At 36.4% G+C, this 19,382-nt stretch overlaps 2 protein-coding genes across 3 annotated transcripts; one reads left to right on the plus strand and one right to left on the minus strand.

The window, feature by feature from the left end:
• Nucleotides 1-1,673: 1,673 nt before the first annotated feature.
• LOC306873277 (charged multivesicular body protein 2b) lies at nt 1,674-9,420 on the minus strand. The gene is made up of 6 exons (XM_079422457.1): nt 9,253-9,420; nt 8,708-8,799; nt 7,607-7,801; nt 6,771-6,873; nt 5,193-5,299; nt 1,674-3,395 (listed from the first exon to the last, which is right to left on the minus strand). The coding sequence occupies exons 1-6, from the start codon at nt 9,284-9,286 to the stop codon at nt 3,282-3,284; spliced, it is 645 nt and encodes a 214-aa protein (XP_079278583.1). The 5' UTR covers nt 9,287-9,420; the 3' UTR covers nt 1,674-3,281.
• Nucleotides 9,421-10,549: 1,129 nt separating this feature from the next.
• On the plus strand, nt 10,550-18,188 carry LOC306873278 (cyclic AMP-responsive element-binding protein 1-like). 2 transcript variants are annotated; one of them, XM_079422458.1, is made up of 8 exons: nt 10,550-10,822; nt 12,100-12,198; nt 12,370-12,516; nt 12,760-12,860; nt 14,054-14,193; nt 14,318-14,497; nt 14,673-14,826; nt 15,995-18,188. In XM_079422458.1, exons 2-8 carry the CDS (start codon nt 12,109-12,111, stop codon nt 16,137-16,139), a joined length of 957 nt encoding a protein of 318 aa, XP_079278584.1. In that variant the 5' UTR covers nt 10,550-10,822; nt 12,100-12,108; the 3' UTR covers nt 16,140-18,188. The 2 variants fall into 2 exon arrangements, with proteins under 2 accessions (XP_079278584.1, XP_079278585.1); XM_079422459.1 differs by having other exon boundaries at nt 10,707-10,822; nt 12,370-12,501; nt 15,995-17,569.
• The last annotated feature ends 1,194 nt before the right edge of the window (nt 18,189-19,382 follow it).

The raw sequence follows: 19,382 nt of genomic DNA on the forward strand, positions 1-19,382 counted from the left end.
GCTCAAGCAGTCTGACAATCTGAAACTATTTCTCCCATAATTATACGGAATACTCATCATATTTCTTTGTTTGCTGATGATATCCTATTGTTTTTGGAGAAGCCGTCACATTCTATTCCTCATGTGTAGAATTTATTTGACCATCTTGGATCTCTCTCTGGGTTTAAAATTAATTGGAGTAAGTCATGTTTACTTCCCCTCAATTCTAAAACTGATTCCATGTCCCCATATCTATTCCATTGGTTCAAAACTTTAAGTACTTGTTTTTTCGGGAGTTCCGCTTAGGCAGTGTAAATCTCGGTTTGGTCCCATTGTAACCCACCTCCTCTCCACATGGATGGATGTTGAAAGACGTTCACAACTAGTTACAAAACGGCATAGGAATTTGCCTATTTTCCACAATAATAAGCTTTTGTCAGGCAGTACTCCATTTCATTGTCCGCAATGGACTCATAGTAAAGTAAACACTCTGGGAGATATCTATGATGATAGTGGTTTAAAATCCTTCCAGAATCTTAAAACTCAATATAATCTGCCAGGCACCTCCTTTTTTTATGTATTTGCGCATTAGATCGGCCCTACGGGCATATGGGGTGCCTTGGAACGCTCAACTGCCTGTTCACCCTTTGCACAAACTAATCCTTCCTTTTGAGGAATCTCCCTCCTCTGCTTCAGTCATCTATCTCTTCTTCTTGAGCATTCATACAAACCTTTATCTATTACAACTGTTTGGGCTAAGGATCTTGAGGATGTGCATGTTTTATTTTCCGATCAGGTATGGGGTATGTTTAAATTGTCTTCTAAAAACCCTAATCACCAAATGATTCATTGGAAATTGTTGCATAGGGTTTACTTGACTCCAATTAAACGTTTTTATATGAATCTGTCGTCTTCTCCTAAGTGTAATCTCCGTTCCCAAGGAGTTTTAGGCACGTTTTTGCATTGTGTGCCCCTCTCTCTCACCTTTTTGGACTCCGCTCTCACAGGACCTATCATATTTGTTGGGTACAGAGATATGTTTGACTCCGCGCCATTTTTTTCATGAATGACTTTTGGGACTTCACCTTGTCCGTCCAACAAAGACCTTTAACGTTAGCTGCTCTCACAGCAGCAAAAAAATTGCTAGTGAACCGTTGGAATCCTCCAATATTTGTTGGACATTATCTCAATGGAACTCTCTACTTCTCGTTTACATGAATCTAATGGGAAAGCTGTAAATTCATGGCATTCAGCTTTTAATGTTGTGTCTTTTCTAAAATCTTTGTAAAAATTATTTTATTGTTATTTGTTTAGCTATTAATATTAATGTGTTATTTATTTTCTAAGTCTACCAAGGGGTGGGTTTTAAATTTGTACAGTTGCTTTTTGTTTTGTACTACCGTTTCATAAAATAAAAACAGTTGTTAACAAAAAAAAAAAAAAATATTGATCAAGGCTGCATTCGTCTAAAAATACCATAAAAACTGTAATATTCAGAAATTTTATTACAATTTAAAATAACGTTTTATTAGTAATATTGTAATATATTTTAAGATAATATATTTGACAAAGCTGAATTTTTTGCAGCCAGTCTTCAGTCACATGAAATCATTATATGCTGAAATCTTAATGCAAACAGTTGTGCTGCTTAATATTTTTGTGGAAAAAAAAATATATATACATATTTATTTATTCATATATATATTTATTCATATCTTCATATATATGAAGAGTTCATTTGCAAAAACTGATAACTGTTTTTAACAATTCTCAGAAATCATGTTTTTTCATTGTGCATTTCGATTAATCTGAATTAAACTGCAGTTGGGTTATTTTGACTAGGTTAAAAAAAATAACTAAAAACAGCAGCTAACTATACTAATATACACGTACACATACACACATGTATATAGTAAATGTTACAATTTTTAACTGCCACTTTTTTTTTTTTTTCTTGTATCCTTGTTGAATAAAAGTATTTAAAAAAAATAAATACAAAAACCTAACCCTGACTGACCCCAAACTTTATTAAAGAGTGTTTTGGCTCTGCCCTCTAGTGGTAAATGAATACTTAATTTCCCGCTTGTCTATAAAAACAATACACAAACAACTGAGATATCATTAAAAATTTTATTTATGATTAATGGGGTATACAATCCCCTTATATTTCAACAATACCTGTCAGTGAACAAATTCTAAAAAGGAAAATCCTCACCCATATTCCAAAACTCTCACTGTGGATTAAGCTATAAACTATCAACTTTTCATGCCTACATTATTTACATCCTTACGATATATTGCAATGCATAACCATATCAGCGTAAATACAACTTCTGTGGATAATTCCAAAGATCAAGCTCAGAATGCCGCTTTCTCGTGCCATTTACAATAACCCTTACTTTGGTCACAACTGACGATTAACAGGAACCTTCCGAGCATCTCTGAAGTCTTGATCAATGCACTTACACAGCCTCAAGAGAAACTCCACACACACACTGTCAACCCAAGACCTCAGGCACATGAGAAATGAAGGAGAGCAACCATCTTCAAGTAATGCGCTCAACAGGAACACACTTCTCACAATTTGGCATCGCCCCTGAAATGCAGCTGAATAACATATGCACCCTCAAAATAGCCAAAATTAACCTAGAAGACAAACCAAATCATTTCCTATTCATAAACGGCGTGAAGGTGAAAACAGGAAACTAAAGGTGTGACTCACACAAGTGTTTTATCATGCGCCGGGAGAAGAGCAAGGTACTGTGAGGACAAGACAAAACACGGCAAGACTAAAGACGCAGCCCTGTCGCTTCTTATGTTTACAGAGGTAGAGTTTTCCTGTCAAACTTGTTTACACCAATGTGATTTTCTGAGTTATGGATCAAAGAGACAGAAGTTGTAGATTTCAGGGGAACGCATCCGCCTTAGTCTGGAAGGCATTGTATGTATTCGTTTACGACATGTGTATTCAAACCTTTTATTGTTATTTTCATCCTTCTAAAGCCAGATGAAACAGCGATTCACCTGAAAGAGTCCTAATCAACCTCAATAGCCATCTCTCATTGTCATAAATAAATAATAAAAGAAAAAGAAAATTGCATTTGCCATCTGTGGCATGTTATCCCAGAGTAGGCAGATCCGTGACTGTGAATGTAAGCTTTTGGACTGTCCATTTATCAGCATCTGTGTCTATGTATTTGTATTGGGTATGAATGCATTCTAATGTGTGTTTGTGTGTTGCCATCGCCTCCTGGTGCCAGGCAGTAATCAGGTGTTTGTGTGTGTGTGTGTGTGTGTGAGCACTAGTCCACTCCAAGAGCTTTGAGCTGTCTCTCAATCTCCTCATCTGATATCCCATCTGCTTTGGATGTAGCGGCGCTTGGTTGCTTTCGGGCAGCTGAGGGGGCATGAGCCATCTGCAGGGGAAACAAAAAATCCATTACGGATAAAAATGCGAAATGGATAGTGTGTCTGCCATCCAAGACTCAATAGTCATGACACTTCAATGCGTAGGCCGTAGGGTATTCTTTATGGATTTTATTCTCTAAAATAAAAAAAAATATAAGAACGTTTTCATATAGAAATTATGATTAATCAATAAGTTCACACTTTAATTTAGTGTTGTCTAAAAAGTACTAGTACTTCGGCACCAAGTCAATACTGAAATGTTAACAAAAATGAATGATACCAGTCTTTTTGCAATACTGACAATTTTGTTCATGTCCACAAGCTGCTGCTTTTAAATATTGCAGTGCGTATCAGTTTGAGAGCTCTGTGAAGGTTTCTGTTTATGTTTTTCCAGTTGAGCTACTCACAGTACATGAACGCAAATCAGAGTCGTTTAAGTTAGTCAGAACCCACTCAATCCACAGAAAACAGCAGTGTTTTTGTTCAGCGCAAGCCTACTGAGTTCTGCTTCAGTGATTCTAACAGGAGTTTCTGTATTTAACCCATTCACCACTGGAATAAAAGTTTTATCCATGCTGTGCGGATGAGCAAATGGGTTTTATTTAAAGATTGTGCTTAGTGTGCTCTCAGGCAAGAGTGCAGAGCATAAGGAAACATTTGCAAAGAGTGACAACTAGCTATATGACATTGTGCAGAATACCCTTATATGGAGATAGAGGCTGGTTTTATGCAAACTAAGAAGCAGAACAAATTTATGCACATATATACCATGTAAAGTTTACATTAAAAACTTGACTTAAACATTTACATAAACAACACTTGTGTATAGATATTACTTAATTAAATTTACTGTTGTGTGGTATATTTTTCCACTGACATTGGTGGATAGGGATTTTATAATTACATGAATATTATGGCTGCATGATATAAAAACTTGTTGGATAATTTGATGGCTATATTTGATGCGATATAAGATTAGTGTCTCAAATATATATATTTTTTTCGTTCAAGACTGATATCTCTTCTTTCCAGCAACAGCAAATGTACTTGTGCTGAAGTGAGGTTCTGAAAAAAAAAGCGTTAACCAGGATTACTGAAAATCAAATGCAAAATCTAAATGAAGGCTTAAACATAGGCTTTTTATTTCAATTATGGGGAGATTGCAACTTTGGCTCCATTTTCAACATGATCTTTTCTCATATTGCTTCTTTAAATATAGTTACACATCAATCCGAAAAAGTAGGCCTTCTGAACAAAGTGCAAGCTTAATTAGATCAAAACTTGCACCACTGGAATGCTGCTTTGGTGCTGTTTGGGAAGAGGATTAGATCTAACCATGCATGCAGGCTTTTTCGTGCTCAGACAGACTAAAGAGGTATGGCGTATTTTTACACACATCCACTGTGGTCTACAGGTTTTTGTAACCACTTTTGATTAGGCATGGTCATCACATTTAAAGCCAAAAACACTCCCACACAACCGCGATACTTCCTCATTTTGGCCTTATTTGAATGCAAAACACTTGTAGGATCAGTTGTAGGTTCTCTGAATCACACTGCATCACTGCTGCTTAGTTTTCACATATGATACACCTACACAATTATATTCCAAGTATTATCTCCTTTAAGTCTTGGATTAAGGCACTGAAATCATATTGCAATGCATTTTTTTAATTCAATATACTGTGCAGCCTTAATGGACACAAATGGATTTCAACACTAATGCACTACAGTAATAAGTCTGGCTATTGAATCTGGTTCCTCAACATGGCTTGATTGATGCCCATATAATCTTTCAGTTCTTACCTTTCCTGAGATCTCAATTCCAATTTCATCCAACACCTGATTAACAATGTCCTGAGATTCTTCCTCATCACCAGAATCCTCAAAGATCTCATCCAGTGTGTCATTCACTGTAAGCAGACAGAAACATGTCTAAAACAGGTCTAAAAACAGGTCTAAAAACATGCATTACAATCAAATTATGTTGTGGTTTGTTCAAAAACAATGGGAAATTATAAAACAGTGCACACATCCAACTGAAGTTGGCTACAGGTTAAGAAAACAATGTAAGAAAGGGGACACCTGAAACCAAAATGTTAAAAAGCTATAATTTGTATTATGCTGCCACACAAAAGTGTTATTTATTTTTTGGCTCTTATGCTCACTAAGGCTTCATTAATAGTGAAATATTATTATTATTTAAAATAACTGTTTTCTGTGTGAATATATTTTAAAATGTAATTTATTCCTAGGAATATTCCTGTGATGGTAAAGTGACATTTTCAGCAGCCATTACTAGTCTTCTGTGTTACATGACCCTTCAGAACCCACATGAAAAAATACTATAGTATAGTAAATACTATAGTGTTTTTGAACCATACCATAGTAAAGTACTTGAATTCATTTGTTGTGGTAATTCTATAGTTGCTGTGGTAATATATAACTATAGTAATATAACAAATTACTTTACCCAATACTGCACTGTAAGTTTTCTACAACTATAGGGTATATTATATTACAATACACTACAGCTTACTGTAGTAAAAACTGAAGTAGACTACAGTATTTATTACAGTGTATCAGTTCACTATAGTTACTCCTACAGTATGCTTTAGCATTCATTAACAGTGTTGTAAATACTATAACATATACAGTATAATACACTTTACTATAATATGGTTAAAAAACACTATAGTATTTAGTATAAATTACTAAAGTACTTTTTCATATTATATGCAGATTTATTTGTATTTCAAGAAACATTTCTAATTAGGGATGCACCGATACAGATACCAATATCGGGCCAGATACTGTGATTCTGTACTCGTAGGCTACTCGTTAAAATGCCCCAATACCACACAGCGCGTGAACAGTGCCGTATCCAGACTAAGAAACACTGATAACAGAACAACAGAGAGTAGAGTGGAGTTATTAAATATTAAGAATTGTCTAGGAGGTATATATATGCAATTAAAATAATGGTGAACATTCAGTATTCATGCCTGTATATCTGATGGCCTCGAGCTGATAAGCAAAGCACGCAGAGTGGATTGAGTGCATGGCGGCGCAGATGCGTGAGCTTTTTGAGCAAGTATCCCTTTCTGACAGACATCACTGGAAAGCTTGTAGTTCGGTCAGATATGTTAAAAACCGAGCGAGTAAACCAATGCACAATTTACTTAACGGTAAGAAGAGACCGAGACAGAGAGAGAGAGAGACTGAGAGACTTCTCTTGCACACTTCTGTTGCGTGATCATTATTGCTTTTCTCTTTAGCAGGACACCCATCATTTGGATTAAAGTATTATATTATTAAAGACATTATTTTATAAAACTCACTAACAAAATCACCCACAATAACAATAAATAAATAACATCTTACTCATCTCTTCTGTCATGTCCATCTTTGCTGTCTCTTTCTGGAAGTTCTGCAGGGTCTGCATTGTCTTCTTCGGATCCATCTTTTTGTTGACAGCTTGCATTGTCTGTAAGTTGTTTTGAGAAAAGGCAGAGACACAAACAAATGAGTCACTGTTTGATTCATGTCCATTTGTAAATTTTGCACTTTAGGCTACTTCTGCAAAAAATTATTGCTTTGTATCGACACTATACTGTGCCAGATATGCATTTATAGACCAACATATACCCTCAAATTAGTACAAATTCTAATAAAACCAAAACCACACAGGTCGCAACATACATAATTAATAGAGCTGCTAAGTTGCGCACAATGTCAATTTGCAGCCCTAGCTGGAAACAAACTAGCATTATCGAGCCATGACTTCCTTTGGGAATTTATAATGGGGTTTGTGAAAAGTGGTTTTCCATTTATGAGTAAGGTTAAGAATACTTTAAGATCCTTTCACATTAAAGAGAATTTCACAAACAAAATAGGAAAGTTGCTTCTGGTAATGTTTACCACAGTCCATATTTGACTCATAATCCAAAACAATAACTCAAAAAACCCATTAGAAATTCCAGAGGGAAACCATAGCTCGAAAATGCTAATTCTCCTTGGTTTTTAGGACTACAAAATGAACAGCCCTATTTACTTAAATGTGAAATCACAGCAGTTCCACACAATTTTCAACCGAAGTTAACAGTTAAGCTTTAAATCACTGTCAGGATTGCTTAAAATTAACTGAGCTACAATTCATGGGGCTTGGGACAAACTTTTATGAACATTACCATGAGTTTAAAAAGACAGAAGGGTCTTACTTTGGTGGTTGTGGCCATGGCACCAGCCATCTTCATCTGAGAGTTCATTAGCTTGGTTTGAGTTGACATAGAGGTGACCTTAGAGCTGACAGCAAATGTACGCGTTTTCTGTTTCCTCACTTGAACAAGTTGCTTGGCTAAAACTTTACAGGCGTCTCTGTTCCCCGTCTTTGCCATTTTCTTGATTTCCATCTCCTGTGATAAAGAAAGCAAATAGTAGAAAACAGTTAGGAAAGGACCTACTAGCATTAGAACTGAATTACACAGTTATCCAGAATGAGACTTACTGGTGAGAGTAGAAGAAGATTGTTTTATTTGTAGAATACTTTTATTAGATAAAATGCAGCTTAAAGTGCTTCACAGATGAGAACAGAAAATATTAAAGTGAAATGGCCTAGTGTATTGATGATTTCAATGTGACTTTGAAGTAATTCTATGTGATTTTTTTTGTACATTTGTGCAAGAAGCCGAAAACAATCTGTGACCATAAAAATGCTACAGTAAGAAGGAGGACAAAAAAAACTGTTGGTTTGGTTACCTTACCAAATATAGTGAACTGCAAAAGGTTTATCAGTCATCATATGGCTTTATAGTTACCTTTATAATAACCTACATTTTTATGATGTTTATCAGTACATTTAAAGCTAAAAAGCAGATTTTGGTTGTTCAAGTAGATTAATTAATGCAAATTAAATCTCTTAATGAAATATGTGGACGTAAAATAAAGAGTCACCAATATGTCATTCCCTAATACCTAAAACACTTGTCACAGTATTTTATAAACTTGAATTTCTGGCAACCTCATCTGTTGATTTTTAGAGTACAATTTCCTGGATTTTTTTAACAATGATAGTTATGCTTACACTGGTATGAGTGTGTATGGTATGAAGGGTGGCGGCTTTAAGAAAAGCATAAAAGATTCCACCAGCAACTTCTGAAAGATACACCGTCACAATAAGAGCCTCATCTAAACTCCAACAGAATCACGAGCTGTTAGTCATAATCTAATGACATAACCTCGTGATCTCACACACCTCAGTGGAGAGAAAGGGGAACATTTGACATCATATGCACGTCACATTGACGGGTGGGGATTCTCACCAGCTGCTTTTCCTGTTTTTCCAGTGCTGTCCGGTCTCTTGCAATCTGTCTCTGCGTTCCCCGCAACTCTTTGTTCTGTTCTTTAATAACATCTGTATCATGAGAGGAGATATAGTTATCTGTCACCATTTAAATGATCATTGCTGAAATGTCTGAGTCAGACAACAAATTAATGTATGGGGACTACTTCAATAATAAGTCATTTTAGACCATTTAAAGTTACAGGAATGGCCCAGTGATTTAACAAACTACTAAATTTGTTTTATAGACCATCTTTGACCCCATATTTTTAAGTACTAGCTCTTAGTTTCAGGTTAAGATCAAGAAAATGCTAAATGTTTTCTGCTGCAGATGTCCAAACACACATTCCTGAGTAAAAGACACGTCTGTGTTAATTAACACAAACATATCTCTTAAGAGATTTGATGTATTAAACAAATTCACAGTGTTAGTATTAACGAAACCATCCGATGATTGACGTGAGAGTGTTGCTGGGCGGTTTTGACCAAACAAACAAGCCTTCAGAGCAGCAGCTAGAAACTTACCATCTACGGTCTTTTTCTTGAATAACGACGCCATAACTGCAGCAAACTTCGTCGACCACGAAAGTAATAGAAAGTGAGTATATCACAATGACTAAAATCAAGTGTGAATCGCCTATCAAAATATCATAACTATTTCCTGGTTCATGGCAAGTAGGCGTTAACTTGTCTTCTTCTGCAGTGATTATTTAATTTTGATTGGTGAACATTGTTGTGACGTTGCACTCAAGTTATCCAATCGTAACATTCATGTTGACAAGACCCGCCCACAGCGACTGCAAAACAAACTAAACACGGATTGGATTTTCCCTTTGCCTTTAAAACATAATCCTCCAGTACAGGGGGTTTCGAATTGGGGCCCGTTGATCCTCAGGGGCCACAAGGGAGTGGAGGGGGTCCGTGTAGATGTTTAGAAAAAACAAAACAGAAAATATAAAATGTAAGAAGAATTAAGTAATACAACTAAGATCAAAATAAACAAATCGATTAAAATAAATAACTAAAAACATTTTTAAATAAGTAAATAAACAAATATGAAACTAACATAATAAAAATTCATATTCAATGATTTATATAAAAATAAATAAAATAAATACATATTTGATAAAGTAATAATAATTTATACTATATTTATAACAGTGCTGTATAGTGAGTAGGAAAAAAAATTATGTAACTAAATATAAACTGAATATTTTCCAAAAATATATTTGGCATCATTTAATACTGTACATGAACATATACAGTTGCATTTTAAATTGTGTTAGCGCCTGTGTTTTGTTTTTTTGGTCTGTATTTTTCACATTAATTTTGCAATACCATATATTTGTGTTGAGTAAATACATTTAGACTGCAAACATTTCACTCCTCTAATAATGTCAGAAAACTATTTTATATCATTGTATTATTTATTAAATACATGCATAATTGATTAATCTATTAATTAAGCTAAAATTTGATTTGTTTAATTAAAATAAATAAATAATATTATATTTATAACAGTGCAGTATTATAGAGTAGAAAAAAAATATAGTATGTATAAATCTTTTTCAAACAATATTTTACATATTTTAATATTTATTTATTTATTTAGTCATTTAGCAGACGCTTTTATCCAAAGCGACTTACAAATGAACATGAATATTGAACATGAAAACAAATAGCTGCATTTTAACTTATAGAATTGAGGCCCCTCCCATGAGGATGATCATATTTGGGGGTCCGTTGCATTTAGAAGATTGAAAACCCCGTCTCTAATACATTTGAACAGATGCATTCATATACCTCACGACGAAAGGCAGCCAATCACAGCGCAGCCAGAGATTTGACGCGCGCTCGTGTGAATCCGTCTCCGCTCGGCAGCTGTTCGTACATCTTCGTACGAGTTCGGAATGTTCCGCCCACACATCGGATCCTGTCGATCTTGAATTAGGGCTGTATCTCGTCCCCTTTCGTTCTCTGTGTTGTTGTCCTCGGTGACGCGACGGAGGTGTAGCCTGACGCGGTCTCTTACGTGTCGGACTAAATAAAAGTGGAGCTCCGGAGGCCTGGGAGTGACGAGGCGAGTCTGTGACGGGTAAGAAGAGACGCATTCGTGGGGGAAAAAGATAAGGCACTTGCCGTTTTAGTGGACGTGTCGCAATGCTCGATCCGTCTGTAACAAAGAGATCATGGCGGCGGTGGGCATGTTTCTCAACAGCTCAGACTTGCTTGCAGACAATGAGTCAGTCAGGAAAAGCGCGACGGTTGTGCAAAGTACATGCGTTTATGGAAAGGATAGGAGACGCGTTGAGTTATGAATGCGGTCGCCCGTCCGGCACCCTTTGATGGAAATACAGCTCATGAAATGCTTATTTTTTTTCTTGGCTCCTGCATTGGAGCAGTCGAAGCTGTCCGTTACATGCTTTCTCGCGCATGCAGAGCTTTTTCTGTAGCCTACCACTAAAACTCTGTAATCAATTGTGGTTTTAATTGGTAATAAAATCAGAGACCAATTCGTTGCTCTTGAGTATTATTTTCTTCAAATTGCACCATAAAACAGACCGATTTTGTGTTCATTCAAACTGGAGCGCTGTTGTACAAGTCGAAACACGCCTGAAAATGCAAGCACTCGTGTTTATTGTTTTGGTTTACCTAAAAAATAGCCATAAATAGGCATTTAAAAATAAAAACACAAGTCATTTTGATGGCACCTTGTTTGTGTGTGTGTGTTTTTTTTAACTACGTCCATAAATCCTTAAAAACCAAAGCTCAAATCTGACTGACAGCTGTATACAGAAGTAAAAAAAAAGGCGGCAAATGTTGTCCATGGTTTGTTGAGCACGATGCTTAATATGTCAGTTCTTACATTATTACTCATTACAAAACAGACATGGGGTTTATCAAAATGAATTTCGTTAATAGAAATTAAGCATATCTCATGCATGTGTTGGCGCACGTGCCTACTTTTTTTATTGCAATCTGTATTTTTCACATTAATGTTGCAATGCCATATATTCTGGTCTTGTAAATACATTTAGACTATATAAATGCAAACATATCCCTAACAATGTCAAAAATAATTTTATATAATATATTGCATTGCATTATTTATTATATACATTTATTCATTTAAAATGTAATGCCTATAAATACATAAATGCTTTATAGAACAACCCTTCAGGCTACACAATTGAATACTCAAAATGAAACCATGACAAACCCAGTTTGTGGGCAGGGTGTTTTTGTGGTCACAACGTTTCAGATACCATTTCTCTTGTCAGGAGAAATCGGTGACCTACTCTGTATGTTCACAGTGTATTTATAGTATCCTGAGTATCTGTCAAAGTAAAAGATTTTAAATTAAATCTCCAGGCAATCTAAATGACCATGGAAGCAGCAGCAGATGTCCAGCAGGGCGGCGACACTGCAGTCTCAGAGATAGACACTCAGCACATTGCCACCTTGGCACAGGTGAGTTTCTTGGATCGTAGGTTTTCAAAGCACATTTACTAGCATTGCAAGGCTGATTGTAATTGGAACAGTTACAGTAATTATGCATGTAGTTGGGTTGATAATTTAATTAAATCCAGTTCTAGCTTAGATTAGTCTCGTGTCTCACCCTGTTGTGCCTCCGTCACGCAGGTTTCCATGGCTGCAGCACAGGTATCAGGCACTGCACCAACTGTGACCTTAGTTCAGCTGCCCAATGGGCAAACGGTGCAAGTTCACGGTGTCATCCAGGCAGCCCAGCCCTCCGTCATACAATCCCCACAGGTGCAAACTGTACAAGTAAGCCTGACATGATGGTTCATTTCTGGGAAAACCGTAAAATTGTAAAAAAGTTCATTACGTAATTCTGTGTCTGTCTTAGCAGACACCAAAGTATATGCAGAATGCACAGAGGATTAAATAACCTTAATTTAATATGTATATTCTTCTGTTTGCTGATCTAGAAGACTTGATAGTTTAGAAATAATACCTGAAGTTTTTTGCTATCAATATTCAAGTGTTCTTTTGTTGTCTTTGTATTAGATTTCTACCATTGCTGAGAGTGATGATTCACAGGAGTCAGTGGACAGTGTGACAGATTGCCAGAAAAGAAGAGAGATCCTGTCTAGACGGCCCTCATACAGGTACCTGAATGGATTTGTAGTTTCGGTGCAGTGTTTCCAGTTAATTATGTAGACTCTGGCAGGGAACCACAGTTTCATATGAACCAACAATATTTTACTTAATAACTTCAAAGATCTTATTGAATGTTGTGTTTTGCACCATTGCTTTGGCAAAACATCTAAAATCAATATCGCAAAATGCCTTTACTTACTAAATCACTAAAGGCTGCAGGCTGTGTTTCAAAGCGAAGCGCGCCACTATATTTATGCGAGCAGCTCACAATACGGTTTTTACATCATATTACAGCGTCTCCGTTCACCTTGAATGCAGCAAGCTTCATCTTTACATGCACTGCGAGTTTTCACATTGGCATACTTCCCAAAATTTTTGTGGACAGGTGATTACAGTATTTCACCAGATTTGTAATGAGACGTGTTTGTAAACCTGTTTTCACTGAAACTTCAGTTTTTTGCCAAAATAACAGCTCTGCGGTTTAGCTCTTGCAAGTGAAGGAATTGAGACAAAATTTGCAATGCTTAAAAAAATATATTTATTCACCCTCATACATGGTATGGACAAAAAATAGTATGAATGTCAATGGCTACCAGAAACTGTTTGGTTAACATTTTATTTTATACTGTATATTGTTACTATATTTGATTATTCATATTTGTTAAATATATATATATATATAGAGAGAGAGAGATAGATAAAACATATATATATAAAAAACATTTTTCATTTTGTAAAACTTTGTTTTTTTGAAAACCTGTATCTGAACTGTAAATCATGCTTTACAGTCATTTTACGGTTTAATGTTATCATACACATTGCCTTACCCCGCTCATATGGTATTCATTTTATTTGTGCAGGTCTTGAAAAAGGTCTTTAAAAAGTCTTAAATTTGATTTTAAAAATCCTGCAGATGCCCTGTAAATGCAAAGAGTTTTCACTGTTCAGTTTAGTGTCTAAAAAAGCTGTTGGAGCTCTTAATTTTGCATAGCACACTACATTGACCCATTTTACGAATGTACAAAATCCCCCTATGTGGACAAAGGCCACCCCTCTGTGGTGTGGGAAACACTGCATTGAATATTATTACTGCAGTCCTTTATGTCCAGATATCAACATTACTTGTTGAAATCCTATTGTTCTAATTGTACCTTAGCACAATCCATTGTTTACAAGCTTGATTTGATATTTTGCAACACAGAAAGATCCTGAACGACCTCTCATCTGATGCTCCAGCAGTCCCACGGATAGAAGAAGAGAAATCAGAGGAGGATTCCACTCCAGCCATAACAACTGTTACTATGCCAACACCTATCTACCAGACAAGTAGCGGGCAGTACAGTAAGTTAGTTGTTTGTTTTCTAGTACAAATGCACTACTACTTTACAACATTTGAAAAAGTAGCTTGACACAGTTCAGTTTCCCTAAATATACAGTCAACCTCATGTCATTTGTTTTCCCTCAGTTGCTATCACTCAGGGTGGGGCGATCCAGTTAGCCAATAATGGAACAGATGGAGTTCAAGGGCTACAAACCCTGACCATGACGAACGCAGGCGCTCAGCATGGCACCACCATCCTGCAGTATGCGCAGACCAGCGACGGCCAGCAGATACTGGTGCCCAGCAATCAAGTGGTTGTACAAGGTGAGATTCCACCATTTCAGTTCTAAACAATAAAGAGAGATAAGTGTACTGGTCTAGTTTCTGACATTTTGATTTAAATCTAGGCTAGGCTTAATCTGTATCCAGCAGGCAACTACACAATGCATCTAAATGTCTCCTTGTCAAAACGTAAATCTGTGCTGCTTGTGTTTTCCAGCGGCCTCAGGGGATGTTCAGGCGTATCAGATCCGCACCACAGCTGCTAGCACCATTGCTCCAGGGGTGGTCATGGCCTCCTCTCCTGCACTGCCCAGCCAGGGAGGAGCTGAGGAGGTCACACGCAAGCGGGAGGTTCGGCTAATGAAGAACAGGTACGATAAAAAACACATCTGCACAATTAATGCACATGCTCATTTTGGACTGTAAAGTATGACCCAGGTGAATTACGTAAATCTGAGAACAATTGCTCTGTATTGAGGTACATCTTAGGGATGGGCATTCCAAGCAAAAATATTATTCAAAAATCGCACCCCTCCCCCGCATGCATGCTCAAACACCCATAAACAGAGAGAGGGAGAGAAACAGGATTCAAGCTTTCCATCTGTATGATAAACTCTTTAATTCAGAGGACAGACTACCTTAACTCAAGCTATATAATGATTGTAATGTGCTGAAACATATAATATAATAAACATAACCGAATGAGGGCACAATTTGGAACCACTGAAGGAAATAGATACGAGATGGTAAAAAAAAATATACTTCAATATCTTCTGTCGCAATTATATTGTTGGGTAATTATACTGTATGTAAACTGCGGGCATCAGGGAGCCGTTATTAATATGCGGGGCATTGAAATCACTTTTGAACGCACGCTTGTTATATTCTTTCACTTTCGAGATTCGTGATCACACGTACGGAGCGGCACTTGGCAGTACTTACCACACATTTTACAAGATTAGATGTTTGTCAGTGGTGCTCAGGATCTGCAAATCATTCTCCATCATCCTATCAGTCATCTCTCCTTACCCTGTTTATGTGATAAGTGAAATGCTATATACTTTAATGTAACAGACTACCGCTAGCAAGCTGCTAACCATGTCCCTTTAGTGGCTCTGTAGAACGCGCAAGTCTAAAGAGTATTCCTAAAGATTCTAAGAATCCTTTTAGAGAGCTCCTAATTTAGCTTAAAAATGTCTAACTAGGAGTCTTAACTTAAAATTGATTCAGGAACAATCTGAGAGCAACTCTGAGCGAGGAAAAGACAAAAACTTTTATCTTAGTGAGGAGAACGTTTGCATTTATATTAGCTTATATTTATTCCTTATATTATTACAAGATATTTTTCCTTGCAATTTTACTTCAGCTATGACTATATAGCACCACTGTTCTGTGTTCTTCCTTAAAACCCTAACAATGAATCCTTTGATTTTTGTTGCAATTAAAAATTAAATCATTAAAATGTGGAGTAAATGTTGCATTTTTAGTTTGAGTGACTCATTGTAATCGCCTGACTGTAATAATATGTTTCCACCACAGGGAGGCAGCACGGGAGTGCCGCAGGAAAAAGAAAGAGTACGTTAAATGTCTGGAAAACAGAGTGGCTGTGCTGGAGAATCAGAACAAAACGCTCATCGAGGAGCTCAAAGCTCTAAAGGACCTTTACTGTCACAAATCTGAATAATGGCCCTCACACATACATCCTGAACGGATCTCTTCTGGTGCCTCAAGAGACAGAGACTCTGAACGTAACATAGGCACCTGCACAGCATCTCTGTCTCTTTTCATTTCTATTTCTTTTTTAAATATTATCTTCTGTAAAAAAAAAAAAAAAAATCTAGTTATCAGGAATACATTGTAAGTTTGTAAGTGTAAACTTTATTTACTTTTTTCTCTTCAGAAGAAAAAAAAATGAAATGCAGGGTACAGTTTTGTTATCAAACACGTTGCCCTATTTAAGAAGCTTTGTGAACCATAAAGAGCACCTTTCAGCTGCAACCGTGAGAGAGAGTGAATGTTTGTGTGGGTTTATCATGGAAACAGCCCAGGGTGCTGCTTCTGAGACCTGCTCCTGTCACTCTGAGGTTCCCATTTGAAAGACTTTCCCACACTGCACCAGTTGTTGATGGCGCTGCCTGCGAGCATGATCAAACAGGGATGGAGTTTCTCACTTTTGCAGCTTTAATGATTGAGATTAAATCATCTGTGCCCTCTCCTGTTGTTTTACTGCTTCTGTTATTAATACATATACTCATATTTTTGTTCTTATAAAGACACACACACACACACATATATGTGTGTGTAATATATATATGTATATACGTGTGTGTGTATGTCTCTGTTGTAACTTGGATTGGTAGAGAATGTGCCATTGTCTACTTTTTCTAAAGCAGTGTTGCTTTTGTTATAAGATTAAGTGCTATAAGGAAAAGACTCTGTCACATTTGTTAACAAAAACAGGTGGATGCTTTCAAACATGAAATGATGATGATGTTTGATAAAGTGCTGTAAAAAAGTAAATGATATAAACTATGTGATTTTTCAGTGAGCATTTGATAGCCCATAATCAGAAAATCATTTTTTAACTTGCAGGTGTGCTTCTATTGTAATATATTGGAATTTGTTCATCTATGCCAGACTTTACAGGTCATTTTGGTGCCATCTACACTGATCAGAGCCTAATTGTGTTGAGTCCCTTATAATTTGGGCAATGATTTTGATATACAAATTGATCTCTGATCAGTGGAAAAGTTAGTTTGTTTTTGTTTTTTATTTTCTTTTGTTCCACATTTCAGTGATGAAAATGCTATTGTTATTCTCTTCTGTCTTTTGCTATAACGTAGCTGTCCACAACTATAATGTAAATGTTATTTTTAAGCTTTTTTTTGTTTGTTTTAACATTTCCGGGGGTTTTTTTGGGAGGGGGATTATGTATTGTATTTTTAAGATATGTTGCTTATGTGTAACCTAAATCAGTTAAAAAGCATTCTGGTGCTGTCTTTCATCAACAATTATATATTTGGCAGCTGTTCATAATCAAATGTTTTGAGGTAGTTTTTATTTTGCATTTAATGTTTGTGAAGATTAAATATCATTATTTAATCTTCGCTTCAGTCCAGGGTTGTTCAGTCCTGCTTCTTGGAGACCTGCAAAGTCCATTTCAAACCAGTTCACACCTGTCTGTAATTATTGGTTAGCTATAGCTGCAGAATTACTATTCGAAGAAGTACAGTTCAAAAGTTTGGGTAGTATGATTTTTTTCATTATTATTATTAATAGATTAATACATGTATTCAGCCAGTATGCATTAAGTTGGTTAAAAAGTAAAGATATTAAAATATTTCAGTTTCAATTTTAAGTAAATGTTTTTTTTTTTTAAGTTTCTATTCAGAAGAATAATTGATAATCAGAAATATTTCTTGGACACTGAATCCACATATAGAATATTTACTAAATGGTCATGTGACAGTAATGGCTGCTGAAAAATCTACAATATTTAAAAATTATATTACCATTAAAACAAAATAATTATTGTGAATTGTATTATCCCTTAACGAAGTGACAGTTTTTGATTAAATAAATCCAACCTTGGTGAGCGTGAGAGAATTCTTTCAAAAACATTACAAAATCGACCCCAAACTTTTGAACAGCATATTGTTTTCAGTATGCACATCTGCCATGCATATAATATCCAGATGCCCTATTTGCAACAAAATAAAAGAGAGTAAACTGCAACAAGATTGTATACCACAATGAAATGCGCTTAACTTCAACTTTACATTTCCAGAATGAAAAACAAACTGGAAGTAACTAACAACTTTTACACAAAATTGGGTTAAATGCTAAAACCCTGTTTATCGTGAGAAGCTGAATGAATTGAAAAAGCAAGATACCTTACTGCTTTAACCATTCATTCACCTACAGTTTGTGTAAATTAAAAACAGGCATATGACATCGTCTGTGGTGCCTAAACAGCATAATACAAAGTATTGTATTCTATAAATCTCAATTTTCTGCTTTGAGAACAACTGATTGCTTTGTGGCGTTGCTTGCAACAGAACAGCACAGAGCTCCCCGATTGCTTGTGTTCTGTTACTCAGAGCGTTTTACCTTCACGCTCAGTGATCAAGGTCTCCAGCAGTCTTTGATAGTGGCCACAGGCAAACTTGTTCTTAAAACACATTAGGGTACAAAATGGTGCTAAACGGACCCTCGGGGTAAGCCTTTATCTCAATCCCTTGTCTATGAATCTGGGGGTTTGATTGCCATTAAAGCAAAATGAGGCTTAAATTAAAATGTTCTAAGATCAATGATTATAGACTTCAGTAATTAGCACTGCAGTCTAGAATTTAATGATCTTATTTGCCTTGAAGTTACGACTTTGCTTATTTCTGTCTAGGCCATTAAAGATGTAGAGGCGGTAGCCTATATGTTACGGAAGGGGACTCAACACAAGAGAGATTGTAAAAAGGTAAGATTTATTAAAGCTGATGAGCGGTGATTGATGGTGAGTTCAGATAGCAGATACTTTGAGATGACTGGATACTTGAATGACGGATTTTGGTGACTTGGCAGGAGCTCGTGGATATCGATGGTGCCACACACCTCACTTCTGGCTGGACATAGACTCGGGAGAAGGATCTGGATCCTGGACACGGATGACGACAACACTTAGAGGAAACACAAGAGGTAAGTGTACACACACAAGAGGTAAGTACACACAGGTTGGCAATAGGTCGATAGCCGAGCTAGCATACGTGAGTCCACTTCGTCTGAACGAGACCGGACGTCTGACGGTTGTGAGGTGTGTGGTTTTATAGTGGCTGGTGATGAGGTGAAAATTCAGTGCAGGTGTGCTCATTTGTACTCTGGTGAGGGTGCTCGCTGTGATTGGGTGGACTGAGAGCCTGGTCGATCTGTGACACTA

Source organism: Barbus barbus, assembly GCF_936440315.1.
Source record: "Barbus barbus genome assembly, chromosome: 7".
NCBI classification, from domain to species: Eukaryota; Metazoa; Chordata; class Actinopteri; order Cypriniformes; family Cyprinidae; genus Barbus; species Barbus barbus.

Excerpts from the sequence above, each read along its gene's own strand:
- LOC306873278 (XM_079422458.1), top strand. The coding sequence starts at position 12,109 with ATGACCATGGAAGCAGCAGCAGATGTCCAGCAGGGCGGCGACACTGCA. Across the intron at positions 12,517-12,759 it reads CACAGGTGCAAACTGTACAA|ATTTCTACCATTGCTGAGAG; the intron begins GTAAGCCTGACA and ends TCTTTGTATTAG. Across the intron at positions 12,861-14,053 it reads TCTAGACGGCCCTCATACAG|AAAGATCCTGAACGACCTCT; the intron begins GTACCTGAATGG and ends TTTGCAACACAG.
- LOC306873277 (XM_079422457.1), bottom strand. The coding sequence starts at position 9,286 with ATGGCGTCGTTATTCAAGAAAAAGACCGTAGATG. Across the intron at positions 8,800-9,252 it reads CAAGAAAAAGACCGTAGATG|ATGTTATTAAAGAACAGAAC; the intron begins GTAAGTTTCTAG and ends CTCATGATACAG. Across the intron at positions 6,874-7,606 it reads CCATGGCCACAACCACCAAA|ACAATGCAAGCTGTCAACAA; the intron begins GTAAGACCCTTC and ends AACAACTTACAG.